We start from the raw sequence: 25,506 nt of genomic DNA, 5'->3' as shown, positions 1-25,506 counted from the left end.
TTGTTACTACCAGTCAATCTGTGCGAGGTTAGAACTGACTGCATCAGCTCTAAAGCTTGACTAGAAATGGGTAATGCAAGTATTTTCTTGAAGGCCAGCATCGGGCACTTGAGGGAAGGGGGTCTGTCACATCTGATGTTCTTCCTCCAGCCATGCTGACTGCATAAAATTCAATGTATTCCTTCACTGGTTGGAAAGATTCTATGGCAAGTCCCAAATGAGTCTGGAAAGTTTCAGAAAGGGGCTAGCTCCCATTATCCCAAGGTAAAGTAACCAGCTATTCTGTGTTAATCATGAGGAGCTTAAAATGATGGAAGAATTTAACAGTTTGTAACACAACATATACTGTTATACGGTGAGAATATGACTAACCTGATGCTTAAAAAATATACTAAAATCTGTTTTAAATTTTGGAAAATAGCTTACAAAAATATCTTCACCTAAACTATATATCATACAAAAACTGACTGGTGTGTGGGTTTACAGTACAAAACGATTATTGGTGGTTACAAAAGGGAAGAGTGATCTATACTACCCTTAATGAAAACACAGGGCATTATATCTCACCGCCTTGAATTAGTCTCTTATCAGAATTAAGATAATTTCCAATATAACTCAAAAACTTTCAAACAGTATCTATTTTATCAAGCTTTTTTTTCTGAACTCCTGTTCAGTTTCTTTTAAAAATCACCACAGTGCTGTGGCCCAAGAAAGAAGAGTAACCCAACTAAGGGCAGAAATAATTGCTCTAGATAGTAAGATCTGTAGAGAGCTAAATACAGCGACATCTACAGTTGTTTCTACTGCCCATACTATCAGTTTCCTCTCTCAGTTTCTAAAAGGAAGTGACACCAGTGGACAATTCCTTTGTAAATCAATTTATGGGCAGAAGCAACAATTTTTGGTCTAGATTGGAATTAGTTTAAATACATGGGTTTAATAAATACAAATATACACGTCTGTATACATTAAATGTTGTCACATGTGTATAATTTCAACATATACATTATATACAGAAATACATACAGTACATGCTCCTCCTGACAACACTGTCTCATTTTTCCAAGTGTCACCAAAAGGTGTGATAAGAAAATGAAGAGAGGTTAAGTATCGGACGTGACTGAGAACCAAGGTATCATTTCTCTAATTTATAATTAAAGAATTATAACAAATACAACTGAAGACAAATGCTGCGTTAGATTTCCCCACGTAATGCTTAGGAATCAATGGGGTTCCCTGGGTGATGAGTAAAAGCTAAATCTGGCCCTGTGTAGTGTCCTGAAATTCATGGATATTTGTACTGTGTTTGTGTCTAAAGCATTATGTATACAACAGGTAATAAAAGAGGTTGTGTAATCTAACACCTTAGCCAGTCCCAAAGTAGACCACAGCAGCCTTCTGATTCTTAACTGCTAGTATAAATTTGTTTACATGAGAGTGGCTTGAATCCAGATGACTCCATGGTCCCAGTTAGGAAAGGTCAAATGGTTATGGACTACTGGGGAGCTTGCACCATTTTGTCTCTTAAAATGCTGTGCAGCAAGTAAGAGCAGTTTCTTGAGTATACAAAAGGCTGATCCAGAGTAACTAGTCCTCTCTTTACTATTATGTCTCAAAATAAAGGAAGCTACAGTAAAGTGGATCACAAGAATGCCTCCTTAGTATAGTCTCTCAGGACAAAATAATCAACATATTCCAGTTTTAAAGCACTTTAAGAAAAAGTGAGATGCAAAACAAGATGTCATCTGTACGTTAAGATGGATTTCCAAAAGGAACATGAATTCAAGCACAAGGAAAAAAAAAAAGAGGATGATAAAGATGTCGAGACATTCAGTAGCGTAGCTTCTGTTCATCTCAAATTACAGCACAGCTCATGCACCACACATCTTACAATTTTACATACTGTACATGATATAGAAATATTTAAGTTAAAATTTCTTTTACTGATATACTGTACTCAAATTTTAAATCCTGAGAAGAAAAAACAAAAAATGTGTGGTTACGTATGTGCACTATATCTCCGATATCACAACACGTACACCACAGGATATCAGAAAGTCCAGAGAGGAATCACATGCTGGAAGTGTAGATCATGAAAGCGATTTTATCTTTTCCCTGTTTGGGAGAGACATTAGGAAACAATTTCTATTCTGTACTACACAATAGTATATACAGGTACATAAAACTATGAAGTTTTCTAGTGACTGCAGCTTGCAATAACAGTCTTTCTGTCAGTTTCTTACCAGCTGCACCACAGTGGCCTCAGCTGAACATCAGGATGAAGAGTAGTTACCTTGCATGTAGTACTCGCTCATAATTTACAGTCAGTAAACGTGTCTCAGGTTTGTCCCAGACACCACTTGAAAAACGCTGACATATTTCTTTCTCCTCATAGGTGCCTGGTGTAAACAACAAGAACTACACAAGACTTTTCAGGTGATTTCCAGTGCTGCAGAGCACTTGTCCATGCATTCTGGAAGTAAAACTGTCAGGTCCATATTTATCACAAATGCAACCCCAGACACTTTCTTGATCTTGCATTCCCTGTAATTCATACCAGATTCCAACACTAGTCATGCAGTCCCGTTACAGATCAGGACATTCAACATGCTGCGACCTTGTGGACGTTTTGCAAACAAGTTAGTAGGCGATGATATGGGGTTCCTGGAGATGCCACCACCTCAAACACCGACTGAAAGGCCCTCCGATCTAATTCTTCATCTATCTGATGTCGGTAGAAGTCTATGGCCACCAAACAGAAGATGTTAACATCCACTTGCTCAGATTTGCCCATTCTGCTGATAATATGTGGAAGACTGAAATGTAAGTTAAGGTCATAATATGACAGAAGTCGATCATCTTTCCATACAGCACTATAAACACTGTTCTTCAATAAAATGGTGTATTTTTCAGTTCACCAACAACGTTAAAGTGCAAAATCCTGTCATGAATTAATTAAACTGCTACTACAGAAATCCTATTTCTTCATTAACGTCATGCAACTGCTTATCCCCAGAAATTCATTTTAACCTAGCAACAGTTTTCTTTATCCACTGGAGCACATGGTGCAATCAGCAATGCTGAAAAGCTAAAGGGCATTGCTGAGATTAAGAGGGTCATTAGGAAGTTTCAAACATGACACCTGGTCACTTTCTTGCCAGGCCATGAAACACAGCAGTTATTTTTCTTTTTGTTTGTTTTGTTTTTAAATAAACCCAGCACTGATACCACCTATGTGTTTTGGCTGTTCCAACTTATTTGGCTGATGTCATTCCATTTGCCAAAGCTCGCTATTACTGCAGTGCACCTCCAGGGGGAAACTTGCAAAATACAGTACAAGTAGAAGATAATTTTATTTAAGCTAAGTTTGCAGAAGGAAGATAGAACAAAGCTTTTAAAGGTCACTGCAAAGCCATCTGGTGAAGCTTTTAAGAAGTCCTTCAAAGTAAGGACTTTCCTAATCATCCTCCACAGTCACAAGGAACAGATCTTAAAACAGTAGTTTTAGGTAACTTCATTCTCATAATCTCCTAAGAAGTTCTCTTTTTTCATCTCAAACCTGAGGCACCAATAGCACAAAGTGATATACACCACTACTAACTGCAGTAAATCTGCCTTTTTTTTGAGTGCTAACCTTGTATTCTTACCCTTCAAGGCTATCAACATGCTTTACAGATCACTATATTTACCCAGAAATAGCACACATTCAGCCTTTTTAGGATACATTGCTGAAATCCATTGACTGGTCGAAGCACTGACAAAAAAACAGGAAAGACTCCACATTGCCATTGCAACAGGTGTTCTTTGTGTGAAATTAGAGAGAGACAGCATCACCCAGTCACGGACCATTGAGGACTGTCCAGTGCTATGTAGTGTCTGAAATACCTGCAAAAATATTTTACACAGGAATAAAGACATGGTAGATGGACATGGGAAAGAGTTTAGGTTCTCTTGTAAAGGTTCTCTCCAGCTACGAAGCTCTGAGGTTCATAAACTGGATTCCTGGAGACAACTCTGAGTCCAATGAATTCATGGACACAATGCTTAGACAAAGAGATTCTTCAAGAGTCAGCCAGGATCCAACTGGACTCATGGTATCTGTGCCAAACTGAAGTAAGCACACAGAAATGCAAGACTCGCCTGGTGTCTCTATTTTTATAGATCAAATGTGGGCCGCACATGCACTCTCAAGTGATGCATGAGTCCAGTAAGTAGGTGCTGAAAAGCAAAACACCCAGAAGCCCAACTGAGTCCACAGGAGCTTGACTGTAAAGTTCACAAGGCTAGATGACCTGGGCTGGCTCCTTGACATCTAAAGAGTCTGAGCACCAGCATCCCAACTGTTCATTTTCCCATTATCAGTGATTGATACGTGTCTTCCGGTCCTCCATATTACCCGGAAGACAAAGCTCACAGCAGTACAGCTCAATCACTGCAAACGGTTTATTAGATCTAACAGAACTGATACTTGCCCCTCTGACTGAGCTGTCAGTTATTTAAGAAGTCTTCTGAAACATTTAAGGGGGAAAAAAAAAAAAATATATATATACACTACCTTATAAACTACTGTTGCCATGAATTGCGGGTAAGGTTGCTGATTGGATAAAAATTCTCCAATAACTTTATTCATTACGTCTTGTGGGGGGAAAAAATCATCAAGGAACTGTGGAAGAATCCGAGCCACTACTCTAGCTTCAAAAGGAAAGCCCTTCCTGATCCTGAAAGTAATAAAAAAGAACATATTTTATGATTGAATTCCTGTAATCTCATTCCTTTCCAATTTAATTGGCAATAAAAAGAACATTTTACTTTCATCTGTAGATAGGCAAAAATGTCTTCAACACTCAGGAATACAAGTCTTCATGTAATTTTACTCTAACAATCTACCCAAAGAGATCTATCAAAGATATTAGTTGTTGTTAAACAGGTGTCGACAGGTGTTGTGTCCTCTCCCCCCCCCCCCCCCCTTTTTTTTTTTTTTAATACTCAGCATTTTTTGAAGCTCTGGAATTGTGTCAGAGACAAGATTTAATACTAGGAATGCTGAAAATATAAACAAGAACAAAAAAGGACAGGGAGTTCACTACTCCTAGTTATCAGAGAAAAGACCATTTATAAGTAGAACGCTTATTTCCATTCATAACATCTTTGCATATTTTTTTATTCAAGACCAGGATGACCAATATATCGAACAGGAAAAGCAAGTCACGCTGCACTGTAAAGAGCGGAAAAGCTACTCCAACTTATAGACAATATAACACTGATTGGAAAATCTTGCTAATGAAAGCTGCATCTCTTGATGCGTCAAGATCAATCAATGTCATTATTCCCTGCAAAAGTTATTTTCTGCTTGTGGTATTCCTGTTTATTTTGCTAACTCTTAGGAGTGATATTTTCAAAAGCACTCAAGCACCGCTCTAGTTCTGTTTTCACTGAGTGCAGAAGTGAAACCCTCATCCAGTTTTATGGAAAAACCACTGAACGCTTTAAAAAAATGTAAACCATTATCCCACAAACTACTATGCAAAATCTAACATCCTATGCTCACTTAAGACAGCTTGAGATTGTCAGATCAAAACAGGGGTTTTGAAATATTTCCATTAAATGAGTTCCATGTGAATACAGAAGTTTTACTGTGCCCTTCCACTGCAATTACTTAACAGCCTTGGAAAGAGCAACACTTGGGGGGGGAAAGGGAAAAAGGTTTTAAACTCTTAGGGTGGTTTGAAAGATTATTTCCTGTAAACTGGATTTATACCCTTGATTATGCAGAAGACATCCTGAAAAGCACTTAAGAGTTTGACCTGAAGGGAGCTGGAAATACATTTATAATGTCTTATGGTTTGTGCACCACAGTATCAGTTAGGACATGTCTGTTTTCCATTTACATTCCTGTACGTTTGTGCTGCCTTCAGCAATTCCATCAGTGTTACTGTGTATACTAGAAGTATCAATTTTAAGCAGTGGCAAGCAGAGAAACATCATTAATTAAATATTAGAACTGTCAGAGAGACATAACCACACAGTGCCAAACAGAACTGTTTCCCTCCCAGTGCCCCATCACATGTGTTTTATCTTCTTACCTATCAAAAAGGACAGATACTCGTTCCATAGCTACGATCACAGATTCACTGTCGGGAGCAGCAGGATTTGCATCTGTGGTACGACTGGGGCTGATTTTTTCCTTTCCTAAACCAAAATAATTTATTACAAGTTTACTGTGAATGCTAAAATAAGACCTTTTTATCCTTGGTAACAAAAGTATATGACGGAATTAGCACTGTTAGTAAGCTAGTCTCTCAGTACAGTAAATACATAAAAAAAGTAACTACCTGTGTACATGCAAGTCAGCATTAATCCAAGCGCTGCCATTGCTCTGTGGGGGCTCTGCACATTCACTCTGTCAACACTCAGTTTAACTAGCGATTCACTATCCAGCCTCGAAAGTTGCTCTGAAAGAAGGAGTCGTTCTAATCCTCTCAGGACACAATGATAAATAATGGATGGCGTTGATTCATCACTTCCAGACACCATGACGCCACACATCTGAAATAATGAAAAAACTACCTGGTTTTGAGGTGCATTTAGGCCATCTTCTAGCACCATTCCACCGCACCTAGTATGGAACTGCATCAGGTATTAAGAAAACCTAATGATAGCATACCTACATTCCAATAACCAATTTAAGTGTTAAAGATAGCTATGTGGTGATCCCAGGCTACATGACCACCTGTGACTGGAGGTACCACAACATACCTGTATAATTCCTGCAGAGAATTCAGGCCCTACATCAAGTGGGTAATTCTCAATCAAATAGAAAGCAGTTGCACACATTACCAAGATGTGCTGTTGGTTATGGATATTCACACAACTGTAAATAAGCAAAAACACTAGTGGTCACTTACATCAAAGTTGTCTAGGTTACAAATAGAGACAATATAAACAACCCCTAGAAAACCTAAGTATTTTTTTCACATTAAATTTATGCAATTTTTAAAATCACACAAAGTACCACCAAAATGTCACGAAAGCACTGGTTATCATGGAAATACAGTGCAACACAAGAAATTTTTCAGCAATATAATTACAAGCTATCATTCCCTGACTTGTTTAGGAGAAATAAGATTCGTTACTGATCCTGCAACTCCTGTTCAAAGAATATGCCTTTTGACAGAAAAAATGAGGTTCGGGGAACACAATTTACCAAAGAGACAAAAGTCTGAGCTATTAAACAGTTTTCTCACCCTCAAATATCCTTTTGCTTCTGTAAACCAAACCTAAAATTGGCTGATAACCTTCATTTATAAGATTTCAATGAAAATGTCCAAACCTGCTTGATACAGCAGGCTGCTCTAAAGTGTACTGACAACAGCAAATCATAAAGAGCCCTTTTGATCACACACAAGCATGCAACAGTTCGGGTGGGGAGCAGGAGAGGGAAAGACTCTTACTGTGCTACTCCTCTCAAATTGGAGAGCAGATACTCGCTGATAATTGGAATGAGTTGCTTCGCTGTGTCATCAAGCAAGTCACACTCAAGGATGTAAAGAATTCCATGTAGAGCTCCAATCCGACTTGGCATATGGGTGCTTCTTAGGGTTGATTCCAGCAGTCGACTTACTGGTTCAGCCACAGCTTTATCCTAACACATCCAACAAAATATTCATTAGAACAGAACACTGGTTCAATACTGGTGACTCCTGTCGTTTGGAAATACTTGGAACAAATTCAAGAGCAGAAAATATGGCATGAACCAGAGCCTGGCTTAAAACTGCTTTGAATCAATGTCACAAGATTAACAAAATCAGATAAGAGATGATTTGCAAATTAACGAGTAAACGGATGGTACTTTGTTTTACCTGTGAAAAAATTAACTCATGATTTAAAGCCAAAAAGACCCAAGATAAGCTGATAAGTTCAATAAGTAATATGTGCTGTTAAGAATCCTCTACATACAGGCTTGGATGGTTGGGATCTTCTGGCCTTCCAGCTATCCATAGAAGATGCTTCTTTCTGAAACTGACCGGTAGATGCCTATATTCTGCATCCAAAAGAATACTCTGCCATTCACTCAACTAATAGTACAGCATTCCATTTATTTGTTCGCTGAAATCCCTGGCACTCAGACCTACACATCTTGCTCTCCACCACTGCCATGATCTGGACAAGGGGATCGAGAGCACCCTCAGTAAGTCTGCAGACAACACCAAGATGGTCGGGAGTGTTGATCTGCATGAGGGTAGGAAAGCTCTACAGAGGGATCCAGACAGGTTGGACTGATGGGCTGAGGCCAATGGTATGAGGTGCAACAAGGCCAAGTGCCACATCCTGCACTTGAGTCACAACAACCCCATGCAGTGCTACAGGCTTGGGGAAGAGTGGCTGGAGAGCTGCCCAGTGGAAAATGACCTGTGGGTGTTGGTTGACAGCTGGCTGAATATGAGCCAGCAGTGTGCTCAAGTGGCCAAGACGGCCAATAACATCCTGGTTTCTATCAGAAATAGTGTGGCTGGCAGGGTTAGGGAAGTAATCATTCCCCCTGTACTCGGCACTGGTGAGGCCCCACCTCACGTACTGTGTCCAGTTTTGGTCCTGTCATGACAGCAAAGGCATTGAGGTGCGGGAGAGCGTCCAGAGAAGGGCAACAAAGCTGGTGAGAGATCTAGAGCACAAGCCTTATGAGGAGCAGCTGAGGGAATTGGGGTTATTTAGCCTGGAGAAAAGGAGGCTGAAGGGAGACCTTATCGCTCTCTACAACTACCTGAAAGGAGGCTGAAGAGAGGTGGCGGTCAGTCTCTTCTCCCAGGTAACAAGTGATAGGACAAGAGGAAACAGCCTCAAGTTGCACCAAGGGAGGTTTCGACTGGATATTAGGAAAAGTTCCTTCACCAAAAGGCTCGTCAAGCATTGAAACAGGCTCCCCAGGGAAGTGGTTGAGTCACTGTCCCAGGAGGTATTTAAAAGATGGGTAGACGTGGTGCTTAGGGACATGGTTTGGTGGTGGATTTGCCAGTGTTAGGTTAACGGTTGGACTTGATGATCTTAAGGGTCTTTTCCAACCTAAATGATTCTACAATTCTATGTTTAGTCTTCAAACATCAAGCTGGTATCAGATACTTCACTCCCTGTTATTGAAGTACAAAAATGTACTGGAATATGCAAAATCTATTCTAAACCGTTAGATTTGAGAAGTCTTTTTCTTACAATCTATTTTAAGTATTTAAGTAGAAATTATTTGGTTTACCTTGTCCCTGTTTACATGAAATATCTAAGGTACAGGCCAATTTTACAATGTGTCCTTTCTACTTGCTCATTTTAAGCAGATTTTCTACATAACTGAGCACAGGACAATAAACAACTCTTGATGTAATCAACCTTTTTTTCCCCTGCCACTAACCTGTTATATTCAGCCATTTGCTTGTGAGGTGTTAGTTCACTGAGTGGGAAATTACGGTCTAGTCAGAACAACGTGATCTCTAAAACCGCTTCTGGATGCTTGGCATCACTTTCACAAGCCTTCCCTTGCACAGTTGCTACCACAATACCACATTAGCCCCACCCCAAAAGTACTTCAAAATTTTTTCTTATCACTATTACCCATATAGTTTTATATAAGTCTCAGAGAAAGTTTCTAGAAATGCTAACTTTTTTGAAAAGAATTTGGAAATTTTTTTCCTAAATAATCTCAGTCTGAAACGTCCATTGGAAAATACTACTGCTCTCTGGTCTTTAAGATTTAAAGACAGCAACACATTTGATTAAATAACTTGCATTAATAATGTTCTTTCCTTAAGTACAGAACAATGCAGTGCAAAAAAGTGAAGAGTGAGGGAAAGAAAACCTGACTATCATGCTATGTATGTATCCATCACAAGCACTGTTCCACAGTCCTCATTTCTGGCCTGAAAGGTAACAAATGAATCCAGGGCAAAGGTAACACTCAACTGAGTAAAACAACCCAAAAAGCCCATTAAATTAAACTCAAACCTCAAAAAAACCTGCCGAAACAAAACACCGTTTATGTTTGAATATGGGGCAACTGGAGATGATGTTTGCAACCTCTGAAAGCTCAGAATTCATACGCTATTACTTCTTGTAGCCACGTAGATCTGGTAAGGGACTTTCTTAGAGACAAACCACTCTCACAAAGTACATCAGACTTTGCAGCAGAAGCTAAGGATGAGTTAACCATGAGAATTTCTTACCATTCCAAGAACAGCAGCAGCTTTACAAGTGGCTGGTATCAAATACTGTATAAGAATCTCATCTTCTGATGGATGCACCTTTCGCAATTCTGTCAATGTTGTATACATCATCTCAAACTGATTCCTTTCTGTAAACAAGTCTGACACCGCCAGAAGCTATACACAAATTAAAATTGAATATAAAAAAGCCCATTAGCAGACAGCCAAAAATTGACTCTCCATTCTGTTACAATTGTCAGCAAAAGATTTCTTGATTGATCTATTAAATGTGTAAACATTAACTCAAGTGTCTGCAATAACTATTGTTAACTTGTCCAGAATTAATTCCACCATCCACCTCGGATAACAATCACCTCCAAATGGTCCTTTTTTCCAAAAGGTTTACAAAACCAAATCCACTACAGGAAACTAATTCTGGAAAACTAACAAATGTTGCCATTCGCAATGTACTAACACACCCCACAACACAATGCATATTCTCTTGCAAGGATAGTTTCATTTTAAGTCTTTTATGGTAGTGAATAATGGCTATCAAGACACATTCCACACCTGTGTTCCTTATGTTTGGTTCTACAATTCAACAGCCAATTTAATTCTCTAACACATTGTTGTTCTATCTTCATTTTCTTACAAAGAGGTAGAATAAGCGAAATCCTGAAATTTACTTTCAGCAAGCAGTCAAGTAAAATACTGACTATCATTAAGTGACAATAATGTTTGTTATGTAGCAGCAGAATACGCAATACAGATGCTTATATAGTTTAAAATAGCATAATGCATAGTTCCTAAAGTTATATTTCTGCACTGCCCATATAATAGCACCGCACAGAAAAGTGTTTCCCATGTATTAAAAGACACTTTACAAATGCTGCTTAGCTCTGAACATTTGATAACAAATACTCAATTATGACTCTGAATAATAGTTTAGACTTACTGATCGCACCACTTCGCTAATCAAAATGACTGGCGTTCTCTTGTTAGGGTTTGATGGCAATATCCACTGACTATACAGTTCAAGCAAGAACTGAGAACAAGAATGTATATCTACACCAGCACGGTGTTTCCTGCAAGGCACAATAAGCAAGTGTTAAAATGGCTATTCTTCAGCCCTCCTAAAACACTTGATTTGAAATGATACAGTTATTTACCAGCATCCAATTTATAAGGCCATCTTACTGAACTCAGCACGAAGAGATAAAAGCTTATTGGTAAGTCAAAGGAGACAAGAAAAAATAAGACACCTGGTGTTAATAGGAGAGGTTGGTGGTGAGGAAGGAGCAGGTATGTCATTCTCATCTTCTTCATCCTCACCCCACTCTTCTTCTCTCAATGGAGTGATATTATTTCCTAACCATATGGAGTGTATAGAGACCTTGCAACACGAAAAATAAATAAAAAAAGAAAAACAAATAGAAAGGAAGCACAACATTTAACACCCTCATAGTCAGATTAGAAAAATCTTAGAAGTCCAATACATTTTTCACTTAAATGACAGACAACGAATACACAGCCTCAAATAACATTTAAATGAACTGCACATCACTTAATTTTTCATTTTTTTAACCCTTTTCAACATTTTAGTTTAACTCACTTTAAACTGTGTGGCACAGCAAAACCAGCAGCACCATGTGCTTAGCACAGCAATACAAGTGATGAAAGTAGCATCTGGCTATAACCTCTAAGCACACACTAACAATGTGTGTGCACCATCCCAAAGTCAACATACCAGATTTAAAATCTACAGAAAAGTATAAATATTTACAGTTCCTATCAAGGAAGAAAATAATTCAGAAAGAACTCCAATAACTGCAGTTCAATAGAAAACACATTCCTAACTTTTCTCAAACCTTAACTCAGCATATCTGATTGCAATATAACCTTTCTTCTGAAATCAGACAAGACCAAGATTTCAAGACGTTTGACTCAGGCTAGATAAAGAGTTATCTCCATATATAGATACATATACATATCTACAGTTTATACACACTATTGAAATAGTGAAACAAATATTAAATTTAAAATTTATATGTAACTATGTAAAGACTAATTTTTCAAGGAGATAAGTAACTGGATAAGTACGTACTGTATGTACTGCCAATTTTCCAACTAACATCATCCAGTGAAATTTATGTCCCTACACCGGGTGTATTTAAAACAACATTGCTTATTTTATGTCCAGTTATTTTTAATTTTCTAAAGACTACTGCAAGCATGCAATAGCAAATGAAAATCCAATAGTTAAAGTGGAAGCTGACACTACAAGTGCTCTTTAACACACAAGGCTGAAAAGTACAACTCAATACCTGGCTCATGGGTAGACCTCACACACACAAGCAAAAATTCCATGAGAGGTGGGATGGCTCGGTGAGAGGAATCACCCAGTTATGATCTACCCTGCAGCTCTCAGAGCTTTTAGTTTACATTTGATGTTAAGCAATGCCTCTTAACTAAATTTTCACAAACTGGAATAAAATAAAAGTGAAGTTCAAAGTTAAGGTTTTAACAAACCTGTCCCAGTTTATAATCCATATCTCCTATTTCTCGTTCAGTATTGATCTGCAGTAAGAGTTTTTCATGGCTGATAAGAGCACCTATAACAAAACAGAAGACAAGTTTTTAAAACGTGCATAACAAAGTAGACGTGAAAGCGGCTTCATTTCCTGCAAACTGTATTTCAAATAGATTCTCAAAAGTATCTTTTCTACTTTTAACATGTAAAAGAAATTCACTCTCCCCTTCTCCCCACACACAGGCACTTACCTGTAGTAGCTGGAGAAAGTGACGGAACAGGGTCCCAAGCTTGGTATAAGTGATGAGTAGCAATATTATCTCTCTTAGATACCATTGCTTGGATCTCCTGTTCAACAATTCCCCTGACAACACTTAGCTTCCTCCCAAACCTGAAAGCCCAACAGAAACCAATTTAAGCAGATTTTTTCTTTAACATTTTTGTGCAACTCTGACTAGCTCACTCTACAGTGTTATGCGCTTATGCTTATTATTAGGGATGATAAAACTGAGAAGTATTGAGAAATACATTCTGCACACTGTTTACTAGATTTTAGTAAGATATGGCCTTTTTCAGATATTGTCTTTTAACTCAGCAGGTTCGTTATGCTAAGTCTGTGTAACTTCTATGTAAACAGATCCATCTGTATACACTCTTGCTTAGAAAATACAGTCTATGCATATTTTTGCTACAGCTAGATTGAGCAATTTTCATTATGTATTAATCACAAGTGTAACTTTTATGCATTTTAGAGCAAGTAAAAAAAGTACCTTGTGTCCAGAGCTTTTAAAGCTTTGTTGCGGGGCTGCTGTTCCAAACAGCTAACTGCTGGATTGCCTGCAACAGGTATCGTCATTGCACTCAGCACCAAGGAAGTTATGGCTTGTACTGCAAGAACATTAATTTGGGTCCTCTCTGTATCTTCCTGTAAAATGAACTTACTGTAATTTGAGTTGTAAAAAAAAGAATCCTGAAAGCCCTGAATATCAGTTTGCCACCTTCCACTAAATTATCATTAATAAGTCTGATATCTAGAATTTTTTCCATCCATAAATTTAGCTGACATAAGCAACGCACAGAAAGCACTGTGACCATAGCAGCAACACATCCTTCCATCCCATCAGCCATTCTGCGTGCATCCTCTCTTATCCCAACAGCATAAAAACCTCAAGATGTCCATTTCAGAGTTTTCAAAGTGTTTAGTTTCTTTGTTTGTATCTACCCATTAGTTACTTATTGAAACAAATAATCAAATAAGACCAAATCTGAGTTGGAAACTCTTCAGAGAAGGATCCACATTAACTGTTTTTATTACTGCCCATTTTGGAACAAAACTCAACCTCATTATGAATTTTCAGCAGCATTTTTCTGTGAATCATTATCCAGATAGAATCATAGAATTGCATAGGTTGGAAGGGACCTTTCAGATCATCTAGTCCAACTATCAACCTAACTGACAAAAACCATCACTAATCTAAACTGTATCTCTAAGCACTATGTCTACCCGTCCTTTAAATACCTCCAGGGATGGTGCCTCAAGCACTTCCCTGGGCAGCCTGTTCCAATGCTTAATAACCCTTTCAGTGTAAAAATTTTTCCTGATATCCAGTCTAAACCTCTCCTGGTGCAACTTGAGGGGATGCATCCAATGTTTTTTCTAAACCAAGATGCTACACATTCAGTATTTAGCACCACTGTAAAAGTGTGAGAAAACTGTAACACAACTTTCTTAAAATATTTGGCTAGGTTCAATCTATTACCCATACTTGGGGCACTGATGTTTTTCCCCATTAGAAGTATTTGGAACCACACACATTGCATCCAGTACTTTGCCATGATAATTCATCACCACTGTAGGTCTGTTTCTTTCCCTTTAAAAAAAAAAAATCTCTTAAAATAAGCTTCTGGCACTGTGGGTTGTAACTCATCCTCCCTCTGTTGATGGTAGAAGGAACCTTCGCAAGTGCATTTAATTTTTTTGCTCATAACTGTTTATCATCAGTACTTTAACTAATTTTTTTTTTTTCCTTACAAACTGAAGTTAGAACAACAGCACAAAAACTTCCAGATTCTGAAGTGGCAGGATGCCTCTCAGTTTTTGCTTCCGTTGTATAGATTCTGATTCCTTCTTGAAAGTATCAGGCCACAAAAGAGTCTGAACTTCTTAAAAAATGTAACATGGTAACAAATTTTCAACTTTTTTTAAAAAAGAATCTTGTATTTTATTTTAGAAAATATTAACATACTTAAATTTATAATAGTGCTTGAGATGTTTGCAATTTTGAACATACTAGTTTTCACTGGAAAGTAAAGGAGCAGTATTACTCCCTGTTCTGCAAATAAACGCTCTCTACCTGACAATTAAGGAACTACCAAAGGGTAAGTTGCTTTAAGTCTGATCCAACACAGCCATTATGTAGAAAACGGTAACTCAAAAATCCTGCAGGCTGCACAACAAGTCTCCAGGTCAGTCTAGCTAACAGAAGATGCTAACCTAGGGAAGAGGGATGACTCCTTTTTGGAGTCTGGCACCTAGGAAGCAAGGGAAACAAACCCTTCTATCTGCTACCCTGGATCCACTATTCGTAGGCATCTACCCTCTGAATTCTTCAAAATGTTTTAGGCTCTGCCCTTACTATCAGGACCATTTGCAATTTGGGAGTGAAATATGAACCTTGGAGCCTAGGAAGAAAAGCCTGACAGGTCAAATAGCTAGAATATAGTAAACTCAGTTTGCTAGTAGGTTAAGACATCTAAAGCCAGAGAGTCTCTTTCATGATAGCAAAGTTCACGTCTCTGCTTTTGGTATAGATAAATTTCTTGGGCTCTGATCCCCAAATGCCTTCCACTGAATTCTGAATACCTGCCTGAGGCATCCAAATTAGAAGCCCAATCTACAACTGTGAGCAAGAGACATGTGCACGCATCTCCAGGTCAATTCATTTTCAGTCAAAAGAAATCTTACCAAAGAAACTCCCCTTGAAGGCTGATAAATAGATAGCACAGATAATTGCAGTAATACATACTAGTAACAGTGAACTAGCATATTTCCTATAGGCACAGTTCTCTCACACATTGTTTCCTTCAAAGTTTTCGGAGTTCCTATTGTGCCTAAAGCCAAGCATCTAATCAAGCAAACTATGTGCATGTTGAATGACATACTAATATAAAGTTGAAACAGCTTCACCAAAATTTTTCCATAGTATTTACATGCATGCAGAAGCTTTAAGCCAGAAGATGGATGTGTCTAAACTCACAGGGATATAAAGACAAGGAAATAAAACGGAAATAATTTCTTAATTTTAGTCACTACTTTTCTGCTTTTCAGGTTTACTAATAGAAAAATTTTTCTTAGTTTAATTAAAATTTAATTTAAAACGTTCAGTGAATGACATTACCTCTTGTTGGTTCTCCTCTTGGTCCATTACAATAGGCTGAGTTACAAGCACACCAAGCAAAGTAGCCCAAGTCTCTTCAAACTGAGTACGGCTGATCCAACCTATGGAAACATTCAGAGATAGCCATTTATGTCTTAACACAAATTAAGGCATGGAACAACATTTAAAAAGTGGTACATTGTTTCCATAGATTTAATTTCATACCATTTCCTATTCAATTCAGCAGTATTTATAATCACTACAGCTTAAATTTAAGTGTTCCATTTTAGAAAGTGACGAACTCTTTAGAAGGGTTCTGAACATAATATTATTTAAGCGGTCCTGTTGGGGTTGTTTCTTGTATACATTTAAATATTTTGATTGTCCAACTTGTGAAGCATTGCGATCTATCAGGTTTTTCATAACACAAAAAATCATCCAGAAAATTGTCCCACTGTCAGAGGAAACCAAAGCTGGTGCAGGGTGCAGAATCCCATAACGATCCAAGAAATCCTCAATGTCCTAAAAGCAAAATGACTGAATTGCCCAGAAATAGGCCATTAAAATTCAAGCATTTCTCAGGAAGTTTTTACAAACAGATTTTTACCTATAAAAGACTGCAGAGGATTCCTGAATAATACCCTGCTGTTTATACTAACGATATCTAAAGAATCAAAAATGAGAATGTCATCTTAGGCATTACAGTGATCAAACAGAAATCAGTGCTACACTGTAAGTCAGTCAAATATTAACCTGTAGATCAGAGGGGAAAAAACCAAAACAAACAATAAACCCAAAGAACTCCTGTGAGCATATGTAAAGTTTGATGCATTACCTTTGACACTCTAATCGGTTGACAAAGACTTGAACTCTTAAGCCCCACCACTCTTTCAGTAAGCCTTGCCATATTCAAAGCTTTACAGTGACAGCATCTCATAAAATACTGTGTCACTAAATTATATTTATATACTATGCATGAATAAAAAAAGGGGGGGTAAGCAAAACATTCTCAAACATACTGTCAAGTGTATGCTCCAGAAAACAAGTGGCTGTTCTACAGAGCACCCTGAAATCACCTCACTGAGTAGGAATAGTTTTTGACTTTATGTTATTTATAATTTTTTTTGTTTGCATTGAGCAAAACGTAAGAATTATTGCAACACACTTACTAACCTGCTTTGGAATATTCTTTCTCTTCCACATAAGCAAAAAAGTAAACAAATGGTACCAGATTCAGTTATCCAGTAACTTCACAAAACACATAAATGCCCAATAAGAGCCAACTATATTAATTTTCAATTTTGTACATACCAAGTATATTAATGCGATAGATGAACTCCTTAAAGATTTCTTTTTCTTGAAGAAATTCTACTGGGATTTCAGGAAAAACTGTGCCGAAGTCACCTGCAGGCTTTGGTGACCAGCCTAATTTCCAGACCTGATGAAATATAAAAGAAAGACTATTTATCCAAAACAGAAATAGTATTAACATGATAGCCATAAATATATACGCACCATTCAAAAGCAATGAGATAGTAATTCTCCAAATACAAAACATTTAAAGATTAAATATTTAACACAGCTAATACGCATTTTACAGTGCACTCCTAATTAGGGGTTGGTTTTTTTGCATATTTCTCACTATGAATTAATTATTCAGTCCTACTGTCCAAGTTTGGACATGAAAGAAAGTAAGTTTAGAATTCAGTTTAGAATTTAAGTGCCAGGGAACCCCTAGATTGTGCAGAAATGATGCTGAAAGATGATTCAGGGAAAACAGTTCCCATACTATTGATGGCTGAAAAAGCACAAAGATACATCTGAGAGGGGCAAAAGAGTCTAAATCCAGAAAATTACTATCTTTTGACATCCCCTCGAAAACAGAGTACTGATAAACAGTGAAAGGCCAGAGAAAGGGCCTCGAACATATCAGAAACACCCCCTTTACCTAATAAGCATTAGAAGTGTTTCTGATAATGGTTTTGAAGCTTATCAAAACTTAAGTAATTTCACAGTACTAACAATACATGGAGGTAATCACGAGATGTTCTTAAATCCACGTTACAGCGGCCAAAAAGAAACGATTGAAATACCTTGTGCAAAGGACAGCAACAGTAGGAAAGAACAGTAACATACAATCCAAAAGTATCTGCATGGTGTACCATGGTATGGTACCACACACAAATACCTGTGTTAGTTCAGACACCTCAGCAGCATTGCATCATTGTGGTACTTAACATGACAGAAAGTGAATTCGTCAATTCCGGTGTCATAAAGAAAACAGCAGCGTAGATTTTGCTCTCTTTCCAGGGTAAGCCATCCTACTGAGCAGGAGGAAATATTAGCCCTAACAAAGCACCCACGTCACTGCTTGCTTTAACTACCACCTGGGCATTCTTTCACATAAGAATGTAAGGAGCAACTACACTCCTTTCTAATCAACTCTCTGATTCCAAAGTGAACTCTTATTTGATATCTTTACAATGTTTTTCTACTCAGTGTTTAAAAAGACAAACCAGCTGATCAAACTAGCTAAAGGTTGAAGTCCTATTGACATAAAACTTAAGATGCAGCACCGTATTTGGTTTTCAGAGAGTTGTTCAATAGCCTTTAAAGTCCTGAAAACAAAGCATAATGAACATACCAAAGGAGGTACTCTGGTGTAACTGTTCACTAGAGGCAGCCTTGCTAAACTGATGATGATGTTCTTGAGGACAGGAGTAAGAAATGCCGGAATACTGCTGTTTCTTTTGTGCCCCAGTGACAAGACAGTCTGTAAGCATTCCACCATCTCAGCTACGATTTCACAAGCTGCAGTAATGTGTTTAGTTTCTTTGTTGGGAGGAAAAGAAATTCAGTTTTATGAATCTATTCAAAAGACATGTAATTTAAAAAGATACAGAAAAACAAGAAATGCTTAATGAAAGAGTATGTTGACTAAAAAGGACAAAATCACAATAAAGATGTACACAATATTTCAGCTAGTTGAAGAATACTACTATCACCCTCCCTGCAATGTCTTGCGTTGTTTGCCAGTCTCAGTGCTGGAGATAACCAGTACCTGAGAACTGTCAGCTGAGCAGCTCACATGCTAAGCCCAGCAAGAACGGGCCACGTGAAATTGTAACAAATGCTCTATTCAAAGTGACCAAACTCATCTGTTTTATGAGAAAACAATTGCATAGCTAGTTCTATGTCAAATCTGACAAGCAGGTAATTTCTGTAGATGGAAGTGGTACTTACTGTACCGGCACAGCTGGGTGTGGAAAGCAATGCTGTCCACACTCATGGACTACACTTGACCTTCACCTCAACATACTGCTCCCCTACTGCAGAAGGGCAGATAATGAATCTGCCATTCGCTTGGAGAAATTCTACAGCTTGGAGAAATTCTACAGCTTGGAGAAATTCTACAGCTTGGAGAAATTCTACAGCTTGGAGAAATTCTACAGCTTGGAGAAATTCTACAGCTTGGAGAAATTCTACAGCTTGGAGAAATTCTACAGCTTGGAGAAATTCTACAGCTTGGAGAAATTCTACAGCTTGGAGAAATTCTACAGCTTGGAGAAATTCTACAGCTTGGAGAAATTCTACAGCTTGGAGAAATTCTACAGCTTGGAGAAATTCTACAGCTTGGAGAAATTCTACAGCTTGGAGAAATTCTACAGCTTGGAGAAATTCTACAGCTTGGAGAAATTCTACAGCTTCCACATGAAATTTAAAAATCCCTCAACGCTTTAAAAAGCTCAGTCTGCAGCGAGCTGCACAGCTAATAGAATCCCCCAAAAGAAAAAAGTGCATTAATGTTAACTTTCAAGAAGAAATAACTATATCTGTTAAAAACATATCAACCTATATTTAATAAACATTTATCAAATACAAAAAAGGTCTCAGATGAACTCTCACTGTTAAAAAAAAAAACAATAATGGAAAGGGTACCTACTAATACTTCTTCATTGAAAGTTAAAGGCAAATGTGTAATTCACTGTTTACTTACTCTGTGAGTTTGAATCAACTTCACCCTCACTTAAGCCTTTTGAAGTATTCTTCTTTCTTTCAGGACTAAGTAGTTGATTACCAGGTTCAACTGCAACTAAATTAGACAAAAATATTTAAAAGATACAGCCACTACATATCTCATATTCCATTTTTCTCCTCAAAACCACGGAGTAGTTAAATATTTATATCTGCAAGGCATTAGCCAAGTTCAAAAGTAAACACAAAATTCTAAATGCAAAATTAAAACAGTAAAAATAAATTTGTCAAAGAAATAATTAAAAAGGATTCAGAGGACGTATTCCAGACACCTAGCATTTGATCAGTGATGACTAACAATTTATTAAGAAAATCTTCTCATAGCTGTTCAAATTGGACTCACCTGCTTCTATGATAAATCTAACGCAATTAATTAAGGAGCAAGCATATGTCACATTAACTGCAGAAGCCAGCAAATTCCAGAGACTAGACTGCTGTAATGTCAGACAGCAACAATCCAGAGCAGCTTGGAGATCTATACTTAATGGAATCTGGTCGTGCATTAAACGCCATGATAGTGCCTGTGCAAAAATAAAAGTTTCCCATTAATAGCAAATTCTTGCAAGAACTTCTAACTAAAGGTGCTTTTGTTTTGGTTTTTTTGGGGGTTTTTTTGTGTTTTTTTTTTTTGTTTTTTTTTTTTGTTTTTTTTTTTTTTTTTTTTTTTTTTAACTCAGCGGTATGTGAAGTTTTATTAGCAAAGTGTATTGATTTATTTCCTCACAGAACAGAATGTATTTTAAGTACAAGAAAATTATGAGCATTATATACTGTCTATTCAGTGTCCCAGAAATCAGTGCAGGGCCATTCTCCCAAATGCCAAGATCATTCCAGCATTCAATCAACCTCGCCTTGTAAAAAGCTGCCCTTGTCCCATAAGCTGATTTACTAGCACAGGTCAAATAAAATAACTGCTGAAGAACTTTCTACAGTTAAGACAAGAAAGTCAACATCAAAAGTAACTCAATGGTGATAAGCTCAAGTCACAGTTGTTCCCTCTCCCAACATTTCATCACATCATTAATTATGCTGTAGTTTCTTACCTCTACTGACATAACTACGAACTTCAGGATATCATCCTCTTTGTCAGGAGGAACACGGAGACCAGCTGGTAGTTTTGAGAGTAACAATAAATACTGAGCCAGTGCACGACAAAGTGTCATCATAGACTGATACATCACCTCATCTCCTATAAAATAAGACTGGATGAAATGTAGCAGTTTGAATTTTTTCCTCTCAATTTTTTCAGAATTTTTTTTTTCCAGAATTATTCATAAGCACTTTTATGCCAGGTATCTTAATTTTGTTTAAATAGTAAGTTCATGTATTCACAAGACACCTGTAAAGTACCTTTGAAGAAGAGAGAATAAACTTAAGAAGACCATTATTTCTATTACCAAAGATATCGCTTAGTTTTTTCCAGTAGGCTGATGGCTCAGGTGGCAATAGCGGTTGAAAAACCTGATGGCTGGCAGGAAGGTTTTGTACAGCAGTAGATACATGATCCAGAGTTACCCTCCGAGCTGTTTCAAAGAAGCTACTTTTCTGGTCTCTTGAGATTTCATTCATGCCAAGGCTTAAACAAGGTGCTAACAAGCTTAGGTTGAATTCCTGAAATCAAATAGCACATAAAAAGTAAAGAAATCGCTTTTAAAGAGAAGCTAAGTATCTGATGGTACTATTTGGGTATACTAGTATGGTGGTAAATTAACAGTTTATTAATGAACTTGTTATTATGACCTCTGCTCTATTCTGGTGTAACAAAACTGTAACTGAGCCCATATTTGATCCACATTTAAATTCCAAACACTACTGTACTGGAAAGAAAAAAAATCAATATTCTTATTCCAAATTTTCAGATCAATAGGTGAATAATGCTTAAGGATGACCTACATACAAGGAATCTTCAAGTAATATGTTCACAAGCAAATAAGTCAAACAAAAATCTTTTTAAAAAGAGTTTCCCACTATTATTTCTGGCACCAGCAGCAAATGTAATGTAGAGAATTTGAACAAAATATGTCCTTAAAAAACCAAAGTAATAGATACGAGTTGTCCTTTACGCCAGATTTACTATCTGTGGCCTGTTAGTGGCATATTGCAAGTCGTCTAGCACAGATATTTAAACGGTTATAGAAACATCGGGCCTTGTAAGAGACTGTATGGCAAAACGAGAAGATTATGTAAAATGGTAAAAAGTGGATTTTTTGTGATTGCAATACGTAAACTAACCCTCACTTCCACTCGATACACCCAGCCTGTACTACAGAAAGCTAGTATTAGCAGCATTGCTAGACACAGAAATGAAACATATCTACTATTTTAGTTTCCAAAATGAAGTTAAATTCAAGAAGTGAACTACCAGTACTATGTAAATTTGAAGTGTTTACATTTAAGAATCTAATCTATTAATACTACCAATAAGAACATTAGAAATAATTACATCCTCTTCAGCTGACTGTGTTTCATCTGACAAGGAAGTTACCTTGCTGGTCATGAAGGAGTTCAGGTCGGGCTGAGGAATCCTATTTACCAGCTCTGCGCCTTCTAACAGTGCCGAGTCAGACTTGATGCAACACTGTGACCTCACTAGTGACACATACCAGTCCTTTAATAATTAAAAAAGGTAATCTATTAGATACTCATTTTCAGAAAATAATACAGTTCATGGAGTCAGGGGAAGAACTGCTCATTGGCATTGGCTTGTGGACCGTTTAAGAGATCACTAGGCCACATTTATGTCAAAAAAAGAAAAAAGCGGGGCAAAACAGACCACTGGTGAACAGACGACCTTAAACTAGACCAATGGATGTTCACTGGCAAGTCACCTCTTTCCATAGAGTCTGGATAGGAAATGAAGGAAAAAGAGGCTTAAGATATAGCACAGGTATATGTATTAGGATCCTAAAGATGAGGAGAACAGCTAGAAAAAAACCCTGGAATACTCAGTAGTCACACAAACATAACAGTAATAACAAAACAACCCCAAAACTATAACCAAGAAAGAAAAGTCTTCAGATTCAAATAAATCAGCAGATGAACATAACATTTGTATTTTAACTCTCACTGAAATAAATAGAGGCCATCACACATCACTGCAAATTTACTCCTTAAATTATTATCAATGAGCTTACAGTAGTTAGTTAATAATTTATCTAATTTAACTAAGGAATATGAAGAGGCTCTGTTATCCCTTTTCTGTGTTTTCCTTCTCATAACTGGACATCCTGAATTTGCTGATATTAATTAGAATGCAACTACGCCTGTCAGAGTTCAAGGATCATCTGGACAATGCTCTTAGCCATATGGTTTAGTTTTAAGAAGTCCTGTGAGGAGCAGGGAGTTGGACTCGATGGTCCTTATGGGTCCCCTTCCAACTTCAGATATTCTATAATTCTATGAACTACATAGGGGTTCTGGAGGAAGCACAGAAAAAAAAAAATTCCTTTGTCCAGGATTTACCATTTTTTGGTTAATTTGAAGACAGAAAGCTATGGGTAAATGGTTTCTGGGCACAAACAGTGTTTCCTCCTGCTGTCTAAGTATGTCTCAGTCTCTCTCCTAAGTCAATGGGTTCCTCGACTACTTATCAGTCTCCTCCAAATGGTCAGCTAATCAAATAATTTTTGCCATCTCAGTTGCATACATTTCCTATTACTGTGTACCACCGTGGAACATGAAGGAATGAAAAGCAGAAATTATCTGTGCCATGGGACAAACTGGAAAGAAAGGAAGACTCAGGCTCCAAAAGGCTTGCTCTTAGTCTCCCACCCTGCTTTGAAATAAATGCATCTAAGTACATGCAAGACAGAAACGGTTAAGTAGTTGTGATTGTTCTCTGAAAGTAGTTTAAAGCTGAGAAGTCGAAACCAAGAAGTAATGCTTAATTTCCAAGAGACAACCAACAGTTTTCAGCAAATGAATTAAACTGATCACTGCAGTAAACACATCAAAAAAACAAGAGTATATATCTGTCTCTACTGAACCTTATATAAATCTTTTCATTAAAGTTACGCAACAAAACAAAACCTGATAGTTTTTCACAGCACTGTAATGTAACAAACATCTATGCATGTGCTAATTATTCATCCCAAGTTCAACAGTCAGCCAACACATATGAAATCATTCACTGATCTATATTTGAGATTCACTGACAATTCTGAGAACACTAACTGCATAGTAAAAATAAGCTGTACTTAAATATTTTGTAACAATGAAAAGCTTGTTTACAGCCAAGGCACTTTAGTGACTCTTTCTAAACATAATCTTACTTTGTCTAGAATTACATTCTCTAAAGCTGGTTGGTCTTCTCCATCTAGTGGGTGTGAAGTAACCAGAGGTGAAGGACTAGTTGTGTCCGGTGCTACCATAAGACGAAACCTATCCAAGAGCGAGTAAAGTCTTTGGTGTCTGAAAATAGAAGAACAGATCAGGAGAGAGCTAACTTACTCAGTTTTGTAAATCAATTAGAAATAGAAGACAGTGAGCCAATTCTAATCCTGGGAGAGAAAAGCAGTGGGATCTTTAAGTTATTCACTGGATATATGCAGTCATACGATGTAAGACTGCAAATTTTACCAGCTATCAGTAGCTGAAACAAATGAACTCAGCACCAACAGCAAGATTTAAATTTAATTTAGATTTAAAATCTGCACATGCTTAAGCATAAAATGCAAGCTGCTCAGTTTTCTTTATGCAGTAAATCTTTTTCACAAGTAAGAAGAATCAAAATTAGTGTACAGATTATTTGATTGCAAACAAATGCATTCTAACAGACACCAAACAAGAATACACTAAAATTGAACTTTTCTTTCTTAAAAAAAAAAAAAAAATATATCAAGAATTCCAGTTTGTGGATTTATGTCAGTGTTAGGGGCTTGGGGTTTTTTTGTTTGGGGTTTTTTTATTCCATTAATGCTATCAAGAATTTCTACGTAAAGTCATTTGGAGGTTTTGTAGTTTCTTAAAAATTCAAATGTAATGTTACATATGAAGGCACATTACTATCAATCCACTGCAGTCTTGGGCTTTAGATTCTTTCCCACTTCTTTCTTATTTCAGTCACTAGATATTAACCTCAAACAGCAATGACATCAAGAGGAGTTAATTAGACTCTTTCCAACATTAAATAAAGCTTTTTCAGAAACTGGATAATTTGCTGCTTTTTATAACAGCAAGTAACTTTTACATAGTTAAAAATTTTAACACAGCTGTCTCGGGGGAAAAAAAAACCCAAAACAAAACACCCAAAAAACAAGCTCACCCAGCTTGGACTCAGAAAATTCTGCAAAGTTTGAGGAAACTCACCAAACTAGGTGGGAGTGTTGATTTGCTTGAGGGTCGGAAGGCTTTACAGAGGGATCTAGACAGGTTGGATCAA

The 25,506-nt window shown here is 37.3% G+C and overlaps 1 protein-coding gene across 3 annotated transcripts in view; it reads right to left on the bottom strand.

Moving 5' to 3' along the window:
- Positions 1–864: 864 nt before the first annotated feature.
- The window catches only part of HTT (huntingtin), an 84,907-nt gene continuing 60,265 nt past the window's right edge, over positions 865–25,506 (bottom strand). For all 3 annotated transcript variants that reach the window (XM_074587457.1, XM_074587458.1, XM_074587459.1), the window contains 22 exons: positions 24,398–24,536; positions 22,612–22,734; positions 21,524–21,737; positions 21,170–21,315; positions 20,470–20,647; positions 20,089–20,184; positions 18,736–18,923; positions 17,403–17,529; positions 16,113–16,213; positions 13,485–13,639; positions 12,966–13,105; positions 12,714–12,796; positions 11,447–11,577; positions 11,140–11,269; positions 10,206–10,361; positions 7,452–7,642; positions 6,757–6,871; positions 6,333–6,546; positions 6,084–6,189; positions 4,556–4,718; positions 3,725–3,885; positions 865–2,816 (listed from right to left, as the gene is read on the bottom strand). In XM_074587457.1, coding sequence (XP_074443558.1) covers positions 2,603–2,816; positions 3,725–3,885; positions 4,556–4,718; positions 6,084–6,189; positions 6,333–6,546; positions 6,757–6,871; positions 7,452–7,642; positions 10,206–10,361; positions 11,140–11,269; positions 11,447–11,577; positions 12,714–12,796; positions 12,966–13,105; positions 13,485–13,639; positions 16,113–16,213; positions 17,403–17,529; positions 18,736–18,923; positions 20,089–20,184; positions 20,470–20,647; positions 21,170–21,315; positions 21,524–21,737; positions 22,612–22,734; positions 24,398–24,536 — 3,271 coding nt within the window. In that variant the 3' untranslated portion in view covers positions 865–2,602. The remainder of the gene's footprint in view (positions 2,817–3,724; positions 3,886–4,555; positions 4,719–6,083; positions 6,190–6,332; positions 6,547–6,756; positions 6,872–7,451; positions 7,643–10,205; positions 10,362–11,139; positions 11,270–11,446; positions 11,578–12,713; positions 12,797–12,965; positions 13,106–13,484; positions 13,640–16,112; positions 16,214–17,402; positions 17,530–18,735; positions 18,924–20,088; positions 20,185–20,469; positions 20,648–21,169; positions 21,316–21,523; positions 21,738–22,611; positions 22,735–24,397; positions 24,537–25,506) is intronic.

This window comes from Larus michahellis, chromosome 5, assembly GCF_964199755.1.
Source record: "Larus michahellis chromosome 5, bLarMic1.1, whole genome shotgun sequence".
Taxonomy (NCBI): Eukaryota; Metazoa; Chordata; class Aves; order Charadriiformes; family Laridae; genus Larus; species Larus michahellis.
Note: the sequence above shows the minus strand (reverse complement) of the source record. Positions and strands in the feature narration are given on the sequence as shown.